The 16,332-nt window shown below is 36.9% G+C and overlaps 4 protein-coding genes across 7 annotated transcripts; 1 reads left to right on the top strand and 3 right to left on the bottom strand.

The window, feature by feature from the left end:
- The first annotated feature begins 2,527 nt into the window (after positions 1 to 2,527).
- LOC110409048 (cytochrome P450 84A1-like) lies at positions 2,528 to 4,729 on the top strand. Its single transcript, XM_021418265.2, is given in 6 exon segments — positions 2,528 to 3,004; positions 3,007 to 3,117; positions 3,120 to 3,149; positions 3,152 to 3,287; positions 3,289 to 3,532; positions 4,038 to 4,729. Coding segments are annotated over 6 exon segments (1,554 nt in total). The 5' UTR covers positions 2,528 to 2,595; the 3' UTR covers positions 4,662 to 4,729.
- A 4,201-nt stretch (positions 4,730 to 8,930) lies between these two features.
- Positions 8,931 to 12,001, bottom strand: LOC110429442 (coiled-coil 90B-like protein (DUF1640)). 2 transcript variants are annotated; one of them, XM_021445492.1, is made up of 9 exons: positions 11,425 to 12,001; positions 11,306 to 11,329; positions 11,012 to 11,210; positions 10,782 to 10,913; positions 10,545 to 10,604; positions 9,757 to 9,833; positions 9,596 to 9,652; positions 9,424 to 9,490; positions 8,931 to 9,331 (listed from the first exon to the last, which is right to left on the bottom strand). In XM_021445492.1, exons 3-9 carry the CDS (start codon positions 11,201 to 11,203, stop codon positions 9,212 to 9,214), a joined length of 705 nt encoding a protein of 234 aa, XP_021301167.1. In that variant the 5' UTR covers positions 11,204 to 11,210; positions 11,306 to 11,329; positions 11,425 to 12,001; the 3' UTR covers positions 8,931 to 9,211. The 2 variants fall into 2 exon arrangements, with proteins under 2 accessions (XP_021301167.1, XP_021301166.1); XM_021445491.1 differs by having other exon boundaries at positions 11,012 to 11,329.
- Positions 12,002 to 12,122: 121 nt separating this feature from the next.
- On the bottom strand, positions 12,123 to 14,189 carry LOC110429443 (altered inheritance of mitochondria protein). Of its 3 annotated transcripts, none has more exons than XM_021445493.1 (6): positions 13,957 to 14,189; positions 13,626 to 13,815; positions 13,281 to 13,350; positions 12,830 to 12,868; positions 12,670 to 12,736; positions 12,123 to 12,560 (listed from the first exon to the last, which is right to left on the bottom strand). In XM_021445493.1, exons 1-6 carry the CDS (start codon positions 14,145 to 14,147, stop codon positions 12,440 to 12,442), a joined length of 678 nt encoding a protein of 225 aa, XP_021301168.1. In that variant the 5' UTR covers positions 14,148 to 14,189; the 3' UTR covers positions 12,123 to 12,439. The 3 variants fall into 3 exon arrangements, with proteins under 3 accessions (XP_021301168.1, XP_021301170.1, XP_021301169.1); XM_021445495.1 differs by having other exon boundaries at positions 13,626 to 13,795; XM_021445494.1 differs by lacking the exon at positions 12,830 to 12,868.
- Positions 14,190 to 14,405: 216 nt separating this feature from the next.
- Positions 14,406 to 16,326, bottom strand: LOC110429441 (cytochrome P450 84A1-like). Its single transcript, XM_021445490.1, is given in 3 exon segments — positions 14,406 to 14,697; positions 14,699 to 15,027; positions 15,535 to 16,326. Coding segments are annotated over 3 exon segments (1,395 nt in total). The 5' UTR covers positions 16,309 to 16,326.
- Positions 16,327 to 16,332: the final 6 nt, after the last annotated feature.

The following is a 16,332-nucleotide window of genomic DNA, read 5'->3' as shown; positions in this document are numbered from 1 at the left end:
AAACAACCTTTTTACTTGCACAAATCAGTTAATCCCAGAGGCCTGATCAGCTGCTTCGACCAAGAAGTAGGTGATCTTCCTGGGATTCCCGAATCTGGGTCAATTACCAAAGACAGGATTCCTACGGAAGCTCTCAGAGCTACTGGTGCATTCATTCTTTTCCCAAAAGAAATTGAATCAGATAAAAAAAAAGGGAAAAAAACCTGCAGCAGTTCAAGGATTTTCAGTTGAAGTGAAAGGTTGTAGTTGGGGATTTTGACCGCAAACAGAACTGATTAATTAAACGTCGTCTATGCATTCGTTAATTATATGGCGGACCGAGTTAGCCTTTTCCAATCCCTGGTTGCTGATTCCTGATAGGCCGGCTTCAATGCTGGTTGAAAACCCCCCGAAAGCGATTCCACCGAGGGTTTTCTAAAAGTACAAGCTTGTGAATAAGTGGCAACATTTCATTCAAGTTCCTTCCAAGGCCATGGTGGTGGTGGTGGTCCATTTCAAGCCCCCCCTCCCAATTCCTTTCAGTCGGATAAAATTGGGAAAACTATTCCATCAGATAATGATGCTGCTTTCCTGCGTTGGGGTTTCAGTAAATCATGCTAATTATACCCTTTGGAAAGTGGCCTCCCCAATTGATATAATCTCCATATCACTTTGCCATATAAAAACTAATATACAGTTTGAAGATTCTGGTCGAGGAACAGAATGAAAAAAAACACTATGACGTTGGAGTGATGCTAAAACACGCAATCTCCATCCATTATCTTAGAATTTAAGTATAATTATTTTGAGTAAATTCTAAAATCAACCTTTAATCAGACATTTTCATGAAAATATCTAAAGGGAATGAAAAATGGTGAGATGAAACCGTCAACGGTTCCAATGTCTGAAGCAGACAGCGATGCAGAAGAACATGTAAGGTCCTGCATCAAAATCTCTCACCTTTCAATGCTGACGACGAAAAAATAATAATAATTCAAACAAGGGCCATTCACTTTAATTGAAAGCCTCAAATGATTTTCATTAAAGCATGAATGGCATGGCAGATTTCTAAACTTCATATATATATTTTTTTATTAAACATGATTAGGAAATAAAATAGAGAATGATTGAAAGTAGGTAAGTGTTACTAAATATTGCAACAGTAAAAAATTTATTAATAATGATAATCGAGACAAATCAAGTGATGTTTTTTGTATAATTCAAGACCCAATCGTATATTCATATATGTGAAAAAACAAAAAAGCAAAATAATCATAACTAAACTTGAAAATTTTCGTTGGCAAACAAAGATGGGTTCTCTCTACATTTATGTGAAAAAAAGAATTTGTCTAATTTTTCAACTTGCACAGCCTTAATTTGCAACATTAAAGCTCATTATTCTTTATCGAATTCGAGATTAAATCATTGGATCGAAGGTCCCTTTATGAATTTTTTATTAATAGTTAAGAATTTTTCTTTTCGGTTGGATTTAATGACAATTAAATTTTCGTTACTTGGTGCGCAACAAAGCTAAAAACTGTGCAAGACTAGTTGTATTGGCCTTGGAAGATATTTGAATGACCTTTTCCACCAAAGAAGTTAAGCAGTCCCCATTCTCTCCATCATCAATCGTTGAATGTTTCCATTTAATTTCGCCTCTAAAATACAAATATATTATAAGTTATTTATATAAAATACTTTTCTATATTGACATATGACAAATAGCGACAGCAATTTGCCCCATAGTTCCAAAAATTAGAAATATAAACATTTGTTTCTCCAGTTATTTTATAAGAGTTTCTAGGCCAATGCATGCATTCAAAGAGCAAGTGCAGACTATAATGGTGGGGTGAAATGCAAGGGATCAATGATGGAGAATTGTTAGATTAATTAACCTTTGTAATTAATTAGATGTTCTTAGATATAACCAAATGTTTAATTTGGTTTCTTTTGTTAATTAGGTTTATTTACACTTAATTTGAACTTGTAGAATTGTTTTGAAGATCTTGATGGTGGGATTTGGATAAGATTTGCTTGAGGTATTGGTTATTAGTTTGGGTTGAAACTTAATTTAGAAAGGACATTCAAGTTAATTGAACAGTGAATCTCTATTTGGCTGATAAGATCATACAAACCTAATTTAGGGTAATTAATTGCAATTAAATACACAACTTTTTGGACCATTTTGTTCTTAATAAGGCCGAACCCCACGAAAATTAAATATTGTGTTCATAAGAATTTCTAAACGTTTAAGCAAGCATTCCCCTCTCGAGGGTTAAAAGCCACAAATTAGGTCTCTCTCAATTCTTCTTCCTTTTTTTTTTTTTTAACTATAATTTCATCATCTTGTAGTCTTACCTTTTTACTTATTTTCAACATGAAAATAAAATAAGGTACAAATTATTTTTTTTACAAAAAAAAGGATGTAAATAGATGGGAAAATTGAAAAAAAATATATTTAACGGTTAGAAAATAAAAATAAATAAATAGTACCACAAGTTGCGCACTTTTTTTTCCTACAGGGGGTTTGGCCATAAACCTGTATAAAAGCCCCATAATATCTGATAAGAAACTAGCAACATTCAAAGAGTTGCAGACTTTGCATAGATATCGTTCATGTCTGTAATACAAGCCATGGATTCCCTGATGCAAACCATGGAACCATTGCCCATGGCCCTTCTTTTCGTTATCCCTTTGTTACTCCTCCTAGGCCTCATCTATCGACTTCGGAGAAAACCATTTCCTCCAGGGCCTAAAGGGTTGCCAATCATCGGAAACATGATGATGATGGATGGAGCGCCAGTTACTCACCGTGGACTCGCGAGGCTTGCTCAGAAATATGGCGGCATATTTCACCTCAAGATGGGGTTCTTGCACATGGTTGCTATATCTAATCCTGAAATGGCTCGCCAGGTTCTCCAGGTTCAGGATAACATTTTTTCTAACAGGCCAGCCACCATAGCCATCAGCTATCTTACGTATGACAGGGCGGACATGGCTTTTGCTCATTACGGACCTTTCTGGAGACAATGCGCAAGCTCTGCGTGATGAAGCTTTTTAGCAGGAAAAGAGCTGAATCATGGGAGTCCGTTAGAGACGAAGTGGAGAGTCTCGTTAAAACTGTTTCAGCCAACACCGGAAGGCAATCAATGTGGGTGAGTTGATCTTTAACTCACAAAGAACATTACTTACAGGGCAGCGTTCGGTTCTAGCTCGCAAGAAGGCCAAGAGGATTTCATCAAGATCTTGCAGGAGTTCTCCAAGCTTTTTGGTGCTTTCAATATTGCGGATTTCATTCCTTGGCTCGTTGGCTGATCCTCAAGGACTCAACACCAGGATGGAGAACGCTCGTTATTCATTGGACAAGTTCATTGACACCATCATCGACGATCACATTCAGAAGAGGAAGCAAAACAACGGCCGTGATGAAGGTGACACGGACATGGTTGATGATTTACTTGCTTTCTACACTGAAGAAGCCAAAGTAAACGAATCAGAGGACCTCCAAAATTCCATCAAACTCACCAAGGACAACATCAAAGCCATTATCATGGTATGTTCCTTTTCTCACATAGACTTTAATTCCACCACACCATCAAAACATGGCAACGTTCCATTTATCGTTTTAGGATTCGAATTTGAATGCAAAATTTTCTTCTTTTTTAAGAAAAAAGAACCATTTGTATTTATGTTGATATTGATATTTATCTGAAATCAATTGATGAATTTGGACATATACGGTTATGAACTGTATCTGTATACCAACCATTTTCACGTCCCTACAAAATAAAGTTCATAATAAATAGGACAGATTGTGAAAATAATCTGTCAACAAATAAAGTTTTTGGTGCTCTTTTCATACACTAAAGATATATAAATCTTGATTTTTTTGTGCAATTTAAACGTTTATAATTAGGATAAAAATTGGACTTGCGTAATTTCCATCAATTTATAGATAAATTTCAGACTCCAACAAATTTACATATTGACATTTTTTTATTGGCAAATTTTCGCTTAATTTTTTTTTTTTAATGTTTGTATTTGAATTTTGTTTGCAGGACGTGATGTTCGGAGGGACGGAGACGGTGGCATCAGCGATCGAGTGGGCGTTGACGGAGCTGATGCGAAGCCCGGAGGATCTGAGGCGAGTCCAACAGGAGCTGGCGGACGTAGTGGGTCTGGACCGCCGAGTCGAAGAATCCGATTTCGACAAACTCACCTTCCTAAAGTGCACCTTGAAAGAAACCCTCCGGCTGCACCCTCCTATCCCGCTGCTCCTCCACGAAACCGCCGAGGATGCCGTGGTAGCAGGCTATCAAATCCCCGCCAAGTCGCGCGTGATGATCAACGCCTGGGCCATCGGCAGAGACAAAAACTCGTGGGAAGATCCCGACACTTTCAAGCCGTCCAGGTTCTTGAAAGAAGGCGTCCCGGACTTTAAAGGCAGCAACTTCGAGTTCATCCCGTTCGGATCGGGTCGAAGGTCGTGTCCGGGCATGCAACTCGGGTTATATGCGCTCGACTTGGCCGTAGCTCATATGCTTCACTGTTTTACGTGGGAATTACCTGATGGGATGAAGCCGAGCGAGCTTGACATGAGTGATGTGTTCGGACTCACCGCACCCCGGGCGACTCGACTCATTGCCATCCCAAAGAAACGCCTGCTCTGTCCACTCTTTTGAAACGAAAAGAAAAAAAATCGAACCATTCGAGTCTTTGCAGCTTATGCAAAAGAAGAAAACAGGGGAATGAAGAAGAAGATGACAAAGGGTGAGTTTACGATTACAAGTGGGATTTTTGGTCTTCTTTTTTCTTATATAAATATATATATATATATATACACCATGGGAAAGGGGCATGCAGGTCTTCAAGAAGAAATAACTGAAGAAGAAAAACGAAAAGAAGTAAATGAGAGAAATTGGATCCTCTCTTTCCATCGTTGATAAGATCACTCTGTTCATTTGAATTGTGTTAAAACTCTGCTCTTCTGTTTTTTTTTTTTCATTTTTTTGCCTTATTTTTTCTTATTTTACAACATTTAATAAAGATTGTGAAAGAACATTTCATTTGGATCAAAGGAAAAGCAAAAGAAAAAGAAAAATAATGTTTCCTACTATTTGTACTAATGGACAAAGTGTATTCTACTTCTGATCTTTCACTCTTGTCTTTGTTTACTTTCAATTGAAGTATAAAGGGAGTCGTAGGCACTCCAACATTTTCCTCTAAACCCTAATAACTATCCCATGAGTCATTCACAATTTTTCATTTGTATATATTTCTTTGGGCTTTCTTGTACTGATATTCCAGTATTAACAGAGCATATCTATCTATTAAAGAAACAATGTACAATGCCATAATCTTAAAAGCATCGGAGGTTGTGCAGGCAGGGGATAATCTTTTTGACTCCCACCCAAAATTTATAAACCAATGGACAAGGCAATGGATGGCAAGGACACGAATAAAATGGTCCTATGTGGGAATCGGCTGTATCCATGGCCAATGCAGAGAGAGAGAGAGAGAGAGAGAGTTGAATTTTAGGACAGAAAGGGGGAGTGACAGAGTGGGGGGACTAATGTGGCCACGTTCTATAATGCAAGCATTTTGATGGTTGGCAAATATCCACATATTTTTCCAGAGAGAGAGAGGATTAATGCTGGGATTTTGGGTGGGGTGAAGAGGACGTTAGGCCTTCAATTCACTTCCTTCCTATGTTATAATAATGACGGGAAAGCACAACGTGGGGCATATAATTATGATAATTCTTGGTTTATGTCTTCAATTTGATATAGAATTTTTTTTTAAATAGGTCTTATGCATAAAGTGTTTTTAATAATAGATCTCTTCATAATTTTAATTATTTTTAATCAAAAGAATTAAAATTTGAACAAAATTAACTCATTTTTTTAGTTTCGTACCTTAACCTGAAACCTATGGGTCAAGCATATTTAGATCTGCGTCTCAAACCGATCCATATTCTTTGAATTTTCCTCGTCAGACTATTTATCTATAAAATATTCCTTATCAAAAAGAAAAACGTTTAATCATTTTGAGCATTTTGGAGTAGTTTTTTATATATAAAAAAACTTTTAAGCGTTTTGAGCATTTTTAAGCATTTTGTAGTAATTTTTTATATATGAAAAAAAACCTTTGAACATTTTGAGTATTTTTTGTCAAATAAGCATATTCGTTAATTATGTTGTTAAATGGAATATGGTGTATCGTTTGAAGTTATTGATCTTATTAAATGAAATTCACTAGTTTTAGTGGTTTTTGAGTATTGCATGATAAATTTTTAAGCATTGCATGATTGACTTTAGATATTGCGTAACTGACTTTGGACATTGTATGATTAGTTTTTAAGCATTATGTAGCTAATTTTTAGGTATTGCGTGACTAATTGATATGGCACTGCGTGACTAATTGATATGGCACTGCGTGACTAATTGGTAGGCAGTGTGTGACTTGTTAGTAAGGCATTGTGTGACTTAAGCATTACTTAAAAATCAATCACACAATACTTATAACCAATGATGTAATGCCTAAAAATTAGTCATGCAGTAATTAAGTCACATAATGCCTAAAAATCCATCTCGCAATACTTAAAAACAAGTATAATTAATTTCAACTCGATTTTATGAATAAACCAATAAACTTAATAACCTAAAACACATTTTTTTTTAATTTTTGCTAAAACATAAAATTGTGTATTTCATAAAAAATAACAAAACTCTATAATTCTCAAAAGCAAGACAAAATATATCTGCCTTACTCACTCCTCTTATGCAAAAATAAAATATATTCCTTTTAAAATATTCCCTAAACAATTTCAACTCAAAATCTCATAAAAAAAATCAAAATTTCCAATAAACATGCTTAATAATTATTCCAATTCAAGACACAACAAAGTCGTGAACCATCATAAAACCCATCAAATATGTTTTAGCTGTTTCTTTTACTTGAGTCTGTCATCTTAACCAATTCGATTCAATTTATTAACACAGTCATCTTTATCGTAGCACACGTTTTGAAGCAAGTCATAATAAAAAAGTATCCAATTATCACATTCATCATATTGTTTGTAATCACCATAGAAGAGCAAAATTGTTGTTTATTGCCCTTAAGAACCCCAAGATCCACCATTCAAAAAAATAAAATAAAATAAGAAAGAGTTTGATGTCATCTCTGTTTTTTGGATGACGAGATAGATAGTATTTGATCAGAAAGAGAAATCGATATTTAATTTTGAAAGGATTGAAAAAATTGAAATAATTTTAATTTGTCTGAAATTATTTAAAGGATATAATTGTTAATTCATATCAAAAATTTACTAATTATCTCTCACAATTTCCTCTTTGATATATCCCATCAAAAGATTTATATATATATATATATATATATTTGCTTCTTTTTTTTGCTGCCATATTCGAATCTTCAATTTTACTAAGAATAGAGAGAAATAATTTCAATGTTGACCATTTTCAGAATCTCTCTTACTATGCCTATAATTTGTAATTTTGGCAACTACTCCCTTGATTTCCCGATTATTGATAATCTCGTACGTCTAAAACATAAAACATATTTTTAGAAAGACAAACTTTTTTACTGAGTCGTAAATTTATATTATTTCTAATTTTAATATTGTAACTCTCTTTTAATTATTTCAATACAACACCTCGCATTACTTTTAATAAAAAAAAATACCAAACATGTGATATGGGAGAAACATGCCGACCAGAACTCCAAGACCACCAAAGCAGAACAGATTCAGGATGAGTTTATCCCTGTACGAATACGATTTTAATTAATGATCTAATATAAAGATTCGGGTTTAAGTATTATTGGTTAATTAATCTTTCAAGTCTAAATCACATTGTTTGATCCAAATCTAAATATCATTAATTTAATAATTTTTTTAGTTTAAATCACATGACTTTAGAAGCTTAAATTTTAACTATTAGTAATAATTGATTTAGATTTTTATATAATTTATAATTTTATATAAATAAAAGTGTCTAGAGCTTTCAAACAGTTCAACAAGGGAACACTGCAAGCCTGTCAGATGAGATGTCATGTTTAATAAGTATGACAAGACCAATCATTATTTTCTATCTCATGCAGTTGGGTGGGTCTCTAAAAGGAGCAAGAGAATGAAACATGGCAGTTTGGAACTGGAACAAACTGTCTAGAAACCTCCATACAGATGGACCATTGCTCATTCCAAATCACACACAAAAATTGTTTCTTCCTTTCATAATGTAATACTTACAAGGACAAAGGGAGATGGGAGAAATTGTGGCAGAGAGATGAAAATATAGAAGGTGAGGGCTAGATCATATGGTTAGGCAGGGCTGGAACACTTATTGGGTAAACCTCTGAATGTGGTATTTGTCAAGACTTAAAACTACTTGGACTTTAGTTCTTGTGGAAGAACCGAAGGAGATGCTAGAGGCTTCTAAATTACAGGCAGTGAACCCAGAATTTGACTACCATTTACAAGGGGAAATGACACTCGAGCACAAAGGGTGAGCGAGTTGTAGCTGGATATAAGACAAAAAAGAGACGAAATTATAGCTGGATTTTGGCGTAAATTGCAATTTCTCACACCTCTGTTTGTAGCAATATCTCTCACCTGTTCCATTTAAAACAAAGATTGGGTGAATAGATCCTTCTATTTAACGGAATCAATCAATGCATAATAAAGCAATGGAAATGAGGGGGCAAAAAAGAAAAATCTGTGTTGACAAACCAACAACTCTTCCATCCAGGGATCCTGGAGATATCAAAGATTGACATTGGTGTCCTAGTAGGAGTATATATAGATATCCTTTTTCCTGTTCTCAGTTCTTCAGGTTTCTTTCTTTCATGCCCTCTCATCTCTCAAGCATGCAAGAGTACAGGCTTAGATTACAAGGAAAAGAAAGACTGAATGAGGAATTGGAAGCAGCTAGTCATATGATTGAACTTTTCTTTCATTTCTTCTTCAAAAATTTTAAACATACAACAGCTTCAGCATATTATTTTACTTTGTTATACAAGAAGAGAGCTATAAGGCTCAAACTTGACGTCCCTACCCAAACCCACTCACCCATCCTAATCACTTGAGCTAAGCTAAGCGAAGTCCAAGTGGTACAAGCAATAGCTTCACAAAAAAATGAGCTATTTTCGATTTAAAAAGAAGAAAAAAGGAGAGCTACTTCTTTCCCCCAGAAGGGGTTATGCTGACATTACATGTTTACATTAGCATACGAACTATAGCTAGACCAACAGCAGATATGGAAACAAGTGTCCCTATGCAGTATTTTATCAAGTCATATTTTGCAGCTTCCAATTGAGCCTTTAATGCATGGATTTCCTGAAAATTGTAGAATAGGAAGTAGAAAGGAACAAATGTCATCAGTTCAATCAATTAAAGCAAACGATTTCTCATTCATTTGTAATACTAACCCGATCAAGTTTGTTAGTGAGGTTAGATGTTTCAGCAGTCTGATTTGTTAGCTCATCTCGTATTCTCCTGCACTTGTCATAAAACCACAAAGATTGTTTCAGGGGGATTTAATGGGAACAGAAATGCATGGCAAGCCTGGAAAATAAGAAAGTGCATTCTTCACTTTCTTACCCTCTTTCAAGATTCAAATCCAATCGTTGCCCTGCAGTGACTTTGTCAATTTCATATCTGCATTACAACCAATTTCTCTATAACGGGGATGACCATAACAGAAAATAGATACTCAAATGGTAACAGGCAAATATGAATGAATGGTAACTCAAAAACCAGACCTTAATTCGCTGCGCATCTTCTCTATATCATTCCGAAGTTTTTCAGTCTCATGTTGCAGTAAAGAAAAATGGTTCTCCTGCATAACTTATTGTTCAGAAAAATAACCCATTTGAACAGACAGAGGAATGAAATCAGATGCAATCCTTGGTCACCATAATGAGAATTGTTTTAAATACTCAAAAATTGAGATTGCAATTTTGTTCCTTTCTCTCCAAAAATTAGTTCTCCAGAGATTTTGGATAAATAACAACAAAGGAAAGACTGATAATGATGATAGTTGAAATTTGTTTGAGTAGAGCAGCAGGAAGAGGATGATAAACAGAAACAACTGAAACTCTCCCGTTTCTGCCAGAACAGAGCATCAACTGACTAAAATTTGAAATCTGGCAAAAATCCTTGGTATGGCATTGTTCTATTCATGGTGATTCAAAATGAAGGGGAAGATAAATATGCATAACTCTTTATTAATAAACCTACTGAAACAATTTCGTGCTACCTAAAAATAAGCACCATAGTAAAACGGTGGTTTCTTGCAATTCTGAGACCATAGACCATCATTCATTGTCTCCCCTATTCAAGCAATCGAATGTTAGATGAAAGCAAGTTTGGGAGTCCCAAAACAACCTATTACAGCATGAAGGGGGGCCTAGATATGTTGACAGTGTCCATAGCAATTCACAAGGTGCCAAAAATTCGGCTTCCTCAATCAATAAACCTAAAACAACAGTAAAATCAATAAATCCACAAACACCTTTTACAACAATCAATGTACAGAACTGGTAAATACCTGAGAGCTATGAACTTCTGATTTGAGCTTGGACAGATTGGATTCTTGAATCATTTCACTCTACCAAGTCAGAAAACAAGGACACCCTATTAGCAGGTAAAATAACAGGAATAAAATTCAGCAAAAGCAACTAAAAAGACCATCTTCAACTCATATGAACCGCCTTGGCCTTGTATTAAACTAACAAAAGTGAATTTTGCATTGTAACAAAACATGAAAGAAGAAAAAAGACCTTACTTTCTGCATCTCAGCCTTGGAAACAACTGAAAGAGACACATTTTCCAAGCTGTCATTCAAAACTTCGGTTATGGCTGCTGTTATCGCCTCGGCTTGTTTGGAAGGCAGACCTTCCGCCTCCAATCTCCTAACCTAAGCATAATGCACCGTATCATGTCATCGCATTCTAAAAGTTAATCCAATAAGACTTAGAACCCACAATTCTCAAAACGAGATTAGCTTGTAATTACCAAAGCTAAGGTGTCGACGAGAAACAATCGCTTTCCATTAGATTTAACGAGCTGTGACATCTGCCTGCATCGTGAAAATGAAGCAGAGGAAGCTGACAATCGAATCCCCGAGGGAGGAAATGCCGCCGTATCAAGAGGGGACACCACGATCGGTGGAACAAATCCTCTAAATCTGGAAACTCCTCCTTTCATCCCCAAACTGGTTCCAATTTGACCCACGCGTTTACAAGCGGCCATTAAATTCGAAATGTATTCAGAAAAAAAGAGAAAAAACAATCAAATTTAAACCCTTACTCTTCCACCAATCTTTCTACAAATCTGAAGAGGAAAAATGAAAGCTTGGGTTAGTTTTAAGAACATTTGGTATGCATGAAACAAAGAGAGAGGAGAAAAGAAAGGAAAATAAGCACTACCTGCTTTGGGGGTAGAAAAGAAAATTGGAGACAAAAATGAGGCTGGATAAGCGATAGGATAGGATTTTGTCCAGCCAGAGAGTTAATTAATGGGCATTGCTTGCTGAATGGCCATGGGTAATTGCCGAATTGGGATGGGAAGCTAAGCCAGCTCTTCTCTCGGGAAATGGAGGGAGAGATTTCGCTGTTGCTTCTTCGCTGTTAATTTCGAAGGAAAGGAAATGTTTGACTTTCCAATACAAAATCAACGGTTCAAAATTAGTAAACAACAAAGAAAGGCTCGCAGCGTGCAATTTTCCATTTTCATTTTAACTTTCCCCACAGTGAAGAATTTTGTACGGTAAAAATGGCGGATGATGACTGCTTAAGAAACGTGTCGAGGGGTTTCCAACTCTTTGGGCTTGTTCCGCACCCTAAGCAAACATGAACTGATTGAACACTTGAGGAACCTCTTTCCCCTCATGATTGAAAAGAACCCTCGATTATTGTCCACAAGCAACATGAAGATAGACTCGTCTGGAAATGGAATTCAAAGTGAGAACAGAAAACCTCCGACTATACGTAACGATGCTTCTAAGTTATGGAGATTGCTACAGAGAACAGACACAAGTCTATTCCATCTTTTACTTTATCCATATCCTGTCCCAACATCTAAAGTGATTCTTGTAAACACAGATTAAAATTACTGACCATAAGGATGCTGAACAACAATGTAATATGGAATTGATATTGGCAGAATTTTGAATAGCTAAAAGCTTGTTCTATCATACAAAGAAGACTTTTGTGAACCCCCACTCTCCATGCAGGCTCGACAACATGATCAAAATAGATGACCCTATCCATACGGATCATAGCTAAGGATGAAACAAGTCTCTGTCTAACTCACAGTAAGACAGCTATTTGATTGAAAAAATAAAATGAAAAGATGCACGGAAGTGATTTAGTGAAGACCACAGATTCCGAATGAAGCCCATTACTGCTGGCTACTTGTCTTCAAATATTCGGGACAGATAGATCACTTAGGTCGCTTTCGGCACGGGAATAGAATATCATCTATGGTCTCTTTCATGTAGTTCCCCACTCTACGCATGTTCTTGGCTACCCCTGAGGCAACAAGGTTTGCGTTCCTTGTAAACCTGCATTCAGAGTATGATCGATTAGTCCATCATCAAGGTCCTGTTGTTGTAAAAAAAAAACAAGACAAAAAGGCAGACATCTATTAACAACTCAAATCATTTTACTTGCCTGTTCAGGAAGTCATCTCCTACAGCATGTGTGGGTTTGTGAGTTCGAGGTTGACGAATATCACAATCTTCAGAAGGTGCGCCGGAAAGTGAATAGATGAAGAATGAGGAAACAAGCGACAGGAAATGAGTTAATTCTGAAAGGCTAAACGATCCTTAACCTTCTGCATTGAGTTGTTGAAAGTTGATACTGATGATATCTGTGGTTGATGTAACCAAATTTTGGAGAGACAAATCATAACGTAATCACTACTCTTTGTAGATGCAACAAGGTGGTGTAACCATAGTTTAAGGCATTACAGGTTTATTGTAGTGGTGGGTGAGTAGTATCCAAGAAAGGACGAGCAGTAACAGGAGTGGAGGGTTTAAATGATGCCCAAGCTACATAGAGACATACAATTTCGATCTCTATTTAATTCAATCACACATTATATCAACAATGAGTGGAGAATTGCCAGTTCATTAGAAATAATACAAGAATTATAACAACCAAGCCATGCCAACATACAAAAAATTAATAAAATAGGTATTTCCTAGAGATCTTGACTAAAATGAAAGTCATGACTTAAAATGAACCTTGTTGAAAAATAATGAAATATAAGATTTCTTTACCTTCTCTGCTATGAACATGAGCAGAGGCTGAAGCAGTGCCAGCAGCAGGAGTTCTCCTATATGCCACAAACTGAAAAAATGAAACCACCGTCATGTCAGTTTGTAACAATCACACAACAATTAGAGCCAGAAACAACAAAAAGTTATATCCCAAGTGCACAGATAAACCATACTCCATTTGCACCGGTATTTCATGATTTCTGTAAATAACTGCCACAAACCCATTCTTCAAATCAAGTAAACACCATAAAACTTCAACCACCAACAAATACCAACCTGCATAGCAAATCAAAAACCGATTCTACTCTAATGCTTAAACAAGAAGGGGCAAGTGAATAATTTAACCTCAAAGCCGAGACAAGCAGGCAATTCAGGTTTATCCCCTTTCTCATCAACTGAACCTTCATTTCTGCTCATATACACGGAGTAACCAGCACAAGCATAGTAAAATTCCACAAGGCCACGCCTCTCCCTAGAAGGTTCAGCCTCAGATTGTCCAACAGCATAGCCCGTTACTGCTCCAAAATCCGCCAAACTATGAGTAAACATCAAAAATAAACTATATAACATGGGTTTTTTATTTTATCAGAAATTATTCGAATAATACATCAAGATCATTTTTTTCTTTTTTGCTAAGAAGAGGAAAGATAATTGGAAAAGTAAAGAAATTAGAGACCTTGAGGGAGAGAACGACGAATGCCGATGCAACGAGGGTTGAGATCTTGGGATTTGATAGTAGAAGAGAAATAAAGAAATCCTTTGCACGATTTTCCTTTTCGATTTTCGTTTTGGTTTTGCTTCTCCTCTTCTCCTTTCTCTTCTCTGCTCCTCTCCATTCTTTTTCGTTGTTTTCTGTCTACTCAGCATCGGCCATATTTACTCACAGTCGGGAAAGCAGAGAGCAAAACGTTCTTGTTGCCTCCGACGTCGTTTTAGAGCTCTTTAACTTCAGTTATAAGGCTTAAATAATGAATTCAAAAAAAAAAGGCCGTGTTGAGTTATGCAATTCTTAATTATATCCATTTGGCATTAATTAAAAAATACTGATAAATATTATTAAAATTAAATTGCTTAACACAATCTTTATTCAATGTTGCAAACACTCAAATGGTTTTCTTTTCGTTTTCAAAAGAGTGGACAAAGCAGGTGATCCTTTGGCACGGCAATGAGTGGACTCGCCCTGGGTGCGGTGAGGCCACTCACATCACTCATGTCAAGCTCGCCCGGTGACATTCCATCAGGCAACTCCCACGAAAAACAGTGAAGCAAATTAGCCACAGCCAAATCCAGCGCATATAACCGGAGTTGCATGCCCGGACACGACCTCCGACCAGACCCGAATGGCATGAACTCGAAGTTGCTACCTTTGAAGTCCCGGACGCCTTTTGTCAAGAACCTGAACGGCTTGAAACTGTCGGTCTTCCCACGAGTTCTTGTCCCTGCCAATGGCCCAGGCGTTGATCATCACGCGCGACTTGGCTGGGATTCTATTGCCTGCCACCTCAGCGTCCTCGGCCGTCTAGTGGAGCAACAGTGGAATTGGCGGGCGCAGCCGGAGGGTTTCTTTCAAGGTGCACTTTAGGAAGGTGAGTTTGTCGAAATCGGATTCTTCGACTCGGCGGTCCAGACCCACTACGTCCGCCAGCTCCTGTTGGACTCGCTTCAGATCCTCCGGGCTTCGCATCAGCTCCGTCAACGCCCACTCGATCGCTGATGCCACCGTCTCCGTCCCTCCGAACATCACGTCCTGCAAACAAAATTCAAATACAAACATTAAAAAAAAAAAATTAAGCGAAAATTTGCCAATAAAAAAATGTCAATATGTAAATTTGTTGGAGTCTGAAATTTATCTATAAATTGATGGAAATTACGCAAGTCCAATTTTTTATCCTAATTATAAACGTTTAAATTGCACAAAAAAATCAAGATTTATATATCTTTAGTGTATGAAAAGAGCACCAAAAACTTTATTTGTTGACAGATTATTTTCACAATCTGTCCTATTTATTATGAACTTTATTTTGTAGGGACGTGAAAATGGTTGGTATACAGATACAGTTCATAACCGTATATGTCCAAATTCATCAATTGATTTCAGATAAATATCAATATCAACATAAATACAAATGGTTCTTTTTTCTTAAAAAAAGAAGAAAATTTTGCATTCAAATTCGAATCCTAAAACGATAAATGGAACGTTGCCATGTTTTGATGGTGTGGTGGAATTAAAGTCTATGTGAAGAAAGGAACATACCATGATAATGGCTTTGATGTTGTCCTTGGTGAGTTTGATGGAATTTTGGAGGTCCTCTGATTCGTTTACTTTGGCTTCTTCAGTGTAGAAAGCAAGTAAATCATCAACCATGTCCGTGTCACCTTCATCACGGCCGTTGTTTTGCTTCCTCTTCTGAATGTGATCGTCGATGATGGTGTCAATGAACTTGTCCAATGAATAACGAGCGTTCTCCATCCTGGTGTTGAGTCCTTGAGGATCAGCCCAACCGAGCCAAGGAATGAAATCCGCAATATTGAAAGCACCAAAAAGCTTGGAGAACTCCTGCAAGATCTTGATGAAATCCTCTTGGCCTTCTTGCGAGCTAGAACCGAACGCTGCCCTGTAAGTAATGTTCTTTGTGAGGTTAAAGATCAACTCACCCACATTGATTGCCTTCCCGGTGTTGGCTGAAACAGTTTTAACGAGACTCTCCACTTCGTCTCTAACGGACTCCCATGATTCAGCTCTTTTCCTGCTAAAAAGCTTCATCACGCAGAGCTTGCGCATCTGTCTCCAGAAAGGTCCGTAATGAGCAAAAGCCATGTCCGCCCTGTCATACGTAAGATAGCTGATGGCTATGGTGGCTGGCCTGTTAGAAAAAATGTTATCCTGAACCTGGAGAACCTGGCGAGCCATTTCAGGATTAGATATAGCAACCATGTGCAAGAACCCCATCTTGAGGTGAAATATGCCGCCATATTTCTGAGCAAGCCTCGCGAGTCCACGGTGAGTTAACTGGTCCATCATCATCATGTTTCCGATGATTGGCAACCCTTT

The sequence above is a fragment of the Theobroma umbraticum genome, unplaced genomic scaffold, assembly GCF_002168275.2.
Source record: "Theobroma umbraticum cultivar Fairchild unplaced genomic scaffold, ASM216827v3 scaffold_44.0, whole genome shotgun sequence".
Lineage (NCBI taxonomy): Eukaryota > Viridiplantae > Streptophyta > Magnoliopsida > Malvales > Malvaceae > Theobroma > Theobroma umbraticum.
This window is presented reverse-complemented; position numbering and strand designations above follow the sequence as displayed.